Source organism: Monodon monoceros, unplaced genomic scaffold (assembly GCF_005190385.1).
Source record: "Monodon monoceros isolate NGI ecotype Baffin Bay Population unplaced genomic scaffold, NGI_Narwhal_1 Super_Scaffold_6, whole genome shotgun sequence".
Classification (NCBI taxonomy): Eukaryota; Metazoa; Chordata; class Mammalia; order Artiodactyla; family Monodontidae; genus Monodon; species Monodon monoceros.
The window spans coordinates 36,788,429-36,792,371 of record NW_021703783.1 but is presented as its reverse complement, the minus strand read 5'-3'; the positions used below and the strand labels follow the sequence as shown (position 1 = coordinate 36,792,371).

Sequence of the window (3,943 nt, the reverse complement as noted above, 5' to 3'; positions counted from 1 at the left end):
TAGGGCTGTTGGGAGATAAAATTGGGCACAGTGTCTGGCACACAGTAAGTGCTCAATAAATGATAGCTATCATTGTTGTTATTGGTGCAGAATGCTGGAACTGTAACAGGAAACTATCTTCCAGCCCTCAGGGACACTTCCCCACTAATATACTTTAGCTGCCCTCTCTAGAGCCCTGGCACATATTCCCCAACCACTGCACAACTCAAGGCTTCCTCTGGTCATCCTATGTGTACAGAGCTGACTTTAAGTCCCTTTTGACCCATAACTACATGACATTTATGAAGAAAGTCCATGTCAGCTTGGGAATCTCATCATCCCCTTGACTATCTTGAATGATAAGAGTTTTAGATAGGGAAGGATTATATTAAACAAGAGCTTCTAGAACCTTCCCTAAGTAATTGTATTTTCCCAGAGGAGCCAGTCACCACCACCACCGCCTATCCCAAGAGAACTGTAAGAAAAAACTAACATTTGCACAAGACTTCCCAGGAATCTTAGATATTTTTCTCCTTAACAATTTTTGTCCCCATTTTACACAGGCAGAAACTAAGCCTCAAGCAAGGAAGCAAGTCTCAAGCACTCATTCACTGTTGGAACTGAGATTCAATGCCAGTGCTCTTTCCATCTCTCTGCAACAACCACACAGCAAGAACACACACACATACATAACACACATACACATACATATGCAGATATGCAAGTGCAAGTGCACACACACACACAGAACCCCAGCTCATTCTTCTCCCAAATTTTGTTTGGAGCAGCTTGGAAAATCTCCAGTGCCCCAGGGAGCAGACTAGAGCTGATGTCAATCTAAGCTCCCGGGGGAACACCTTACAGGCATTCTCCACAAGAGGCCTGAGGCAGTTTTTGTGGTTTCCTTTGTGATATGTCACTCTACTGCCAGAGATTCCAGGCAATCCCTCCTGAACAATACCCCTTCCCTAACCCTCCCATGGAACAAGTGTCATGCCTACCGTTCCAGGACTCAGATTTGGAAATCATCTCCCAGGAGCCAGGTGCTTCACTGAAAAGAAGTCTCCTGCACATCTGGAGTTCTAGCTACCAAAAACCCTTGTTAGTTTGGGAGTCTCAACACGTACCGTCTCCAGCTTGAGGTGAAGGTCCAGGTCGGAAATGACCGCAGGTAGAGTTGGCAACGCATGTCCCAATCACGGCAGGGACGGTCAACTCCTTGGAACCAGAGGCAAGAAGAGAGGAGGAAAGGCATGGTCCCTGTAGTTCCCGCTAAGCCTGTGTCCATGCAGTGGGTCCAGAAGCCCCACCCTGACATCGCCCTAGTACCAGTCAGCAAGGAGGGGAGATGACACCGCTTTATTAAGGTTAACACCAAGGAAAGCACTGAGAAGGGATACACGGAGGAGGAGAAAGGGCACACAAAGTCACCACTTGAGGAGGTGGGAAGGAAGCACATCAGTTAGGAACCTCAGGGCAGCCACATGCTCCATGCCCTGGTTGTGGGGGTGAAAGAGGAGAGGAGAGGGGAAAGCGCCGTGAGAGCCTGGGCCTCACAGAAGGGTCTGAAGCCCCCTGAACCTAACACCAGAGCCACAAGCCCTGCCCCTCAGGGCTCACACACTACTACACAGGTCGACACACATAACGCACACAAGACATCATGGAGGCAGCACCAAGAGGCAGCGGGCAGGGAAGTGTTGACGGGAAAAGGAAACTGAAGTTAAGCAGGTATAGCCAGGAAAGAGACAGTTTTTGGCTGCGGCCCCCAAGAGCCCCTCAGTGTCCCCTAAATCTGGGCTGTTGCTGAGCATCCCCAAGTCTCTGCCTGTGAACTGGGCTCTTTGTTCTCTAAGCCTCAGTGAATGGATAAAACAATCCCAGATGAAGTCAGTGACAAGGCAGGATCCACTCTGCATGCAAAATCCTAGAGGTTGAGCTATTATGTCTTCATGCACATTGATAGTCAGCTCCTCCCAGCCCAGAGGCCCTTGGAACCCCATTCACCCAGACTCCTAGGGCTGCAGTTCCCTCCTCAAGCTTCTTTTACCAATCAGCAGCCGCAGAGATCTGAGAGGGGAGAGGCTTCTGCAGAATGCTGAATAGCTTGGAGTTCATCAGAAGGGTAAATTTTCTGTTGCCAGAACAGAATACCCCCAACTCCTTAATTTCTAGGTAAATCGTTAGAGATTATTTGCCAGAGTCCTAGATAAGTCCTTTTTCAGAATAGAAAAAGCAGAATTTTATTTACACAATTCAGGGGTTCTCCTGTTGGCTGGAGAGGGGGAAAGGGCAGGGTAGGGGGTTGGATGGGAGTCCAGAGATGGGCGCTTCCTCTCCTGCAACCTCACCTTTCCGCAGTTTGCTACGTCTCGCTTGGTCAGGCAGAAAGAATTCCTGATGCTCCCAAAGTCCTTCACCCTATAAATGCTTCCTCCAGGGAGTCTCTTCCGCCTGAACCGCAAGAGTAGCGGTCGGAGTGAAGCATGCTGCACCGCGCGGTTCAGTCCTCTCGCGTCATGCTCTCGGAAACCCAAAGCCAGCCCGGGAAAGTAGTGCCCCCTCGGAGTCCCCTCACAGAGAGGCCTCTCCCTCCAGCTGCAGCAGGGTAATGTCGGGCAGGTCGAGGGGCTCCACAAGTGGCCCGTCCCCCCCAAGGAGGCCAGCACAGGGGCTCTCGGGGCGCTCACATTGACTAGTGGGTGTGGCGGAGCTGGGCATCTCCTTCTCTTCTGAATCGTCGTCCTCCTCGTCCTCAGGATCGCGACCCAGCAAACCTCTGTCCTCGATCCCAAGCGAAGGGGTCTCCGGCTCTTGAGGGGCGCCCGGGAAGCTCCCCTTGCCGCCGACCACGCCCAGGCCACCCTGGCGGGGCGCGGTGGTCATAATCCGGCACATGGAGACGATGGCTCGCTGGTTGGCGCACACGTCGTCCGAGAGCACCTGGATGTGCGAGGCCTGCTCATCCAGGGCCCCCCGCATGGCCCTCACGTCCTCAAACAGGGCCTGCAGCTGGGCCTTCAGGTGCTCCATCAGCTCCTTCATGCCGCCGTTGTACTCCCCGGAGATCACGTCCCCCACGGCCGGCACTGTGGACACCTCCAGAGGTGCCGGCATGTCGCCGCCGTCCTTGGTCATGATCTCCAGCGGACCGTCCTCCATTGAATGGCAGAAGCGGGCGGTGGCGGCTCCGGGTCCGGTCCAGCCCGGCCTCGAGGTGGGAGGAAGGTACGGGGAGGGGAAGAGGTGCCTGGAGGGGCTGGGAAGAGGAGGCTCCCGAGAGGGGCAGGGAGCCGACGTGAGGAGGTGAGTCTCGGGCGGAGGGTGCGGGCGGGATCGGGGAGGCCGGGAAGAGCCTGCGGGACGAGGATCGCGCTACAGTCCCAGGGCCGGCGTCTCTCCGGCTCGCCACGGGGCGAAAGCGCCCTGCCCTACCTAGCCTCCTGAATTGCACCCGTGTCAGCTCCGCCCTCTGGGCGCCAAGAGCGGCAAGTGCCTGCGGGTTTCCTGGGTCACGGAAGCGCTCGCACAGGGGCTCAGGTCGAGGCAGAGGCCAACAGCGGGTCGAGCTCGGGACTCCCCTCGGCCATTAACGGGCAGCGTCCGCGAGTGTGGTTGGAAGTGACACGGGCGGGTCTCCCAGCCGAGCCGCGGATGCTCCTCTGTTTCCAAGGCGACGCACGGCACTTAAATGACGTGTGTCTCCATGGCAACCAGGAAGTGGAGAAGAAAAGGGAGGATGGTTGGGAAGCTGCAGTGGGGCTCTGGAGTCTGAGCTAGCGGGCGGAGCGGGAGGGGAGGGGACGCTGCAGTGGCCTCAGCTGAGGCTGAAAGAGCGTGTGGCTGCAATGTTTAATAGGGAAGCATGAGAGAGCAGTTTGCTGCATAAATCCCCAGGTCGGGGAGACATCGTCCCTCCCCTAGCCTGGGTGGTAGACACTGAGCGCGACTGCCTTGGAAGGAT

The 3,943-nt window shown here is 55.5% G+C and overlaps 1 protein-coding gene across 1 annotated transcript; it reads right to left on the bottom strand.

Moving 5' to 3' along the window:
• Positions 1-1,319: 1,319 nt before the first annotated feature.
• CCDC184 (coiled-coil domain containing 184) lies at positions 1,320-3,666 on the bottom strand. Its single transcript, XM_029204512.1, has one exon. The coding sequence runs from the start codon at positions 3,139-3,141 to the stop codon at positions 2,554-2,556; it is 588 nt and encodes a 195-aa protein (XP_029060345.1). The 5' UTR covers positions 3,142-3,666; the 3' UTR covers positions 1,320-2,553.
• Between the last annotated feature and the right edge of the window lie 277 nt (positions 3,667-3,943).

Bases quoted from the DNA above. Each gene is read 5' to 3' on its own strand.
- CCDC184 (XM_029204512.1), bottom strand. From the start codon at position 3,141: ATGGAGGACGGTCCGCTGGAGATCATGACCAAGGACGGCGGCGACATG.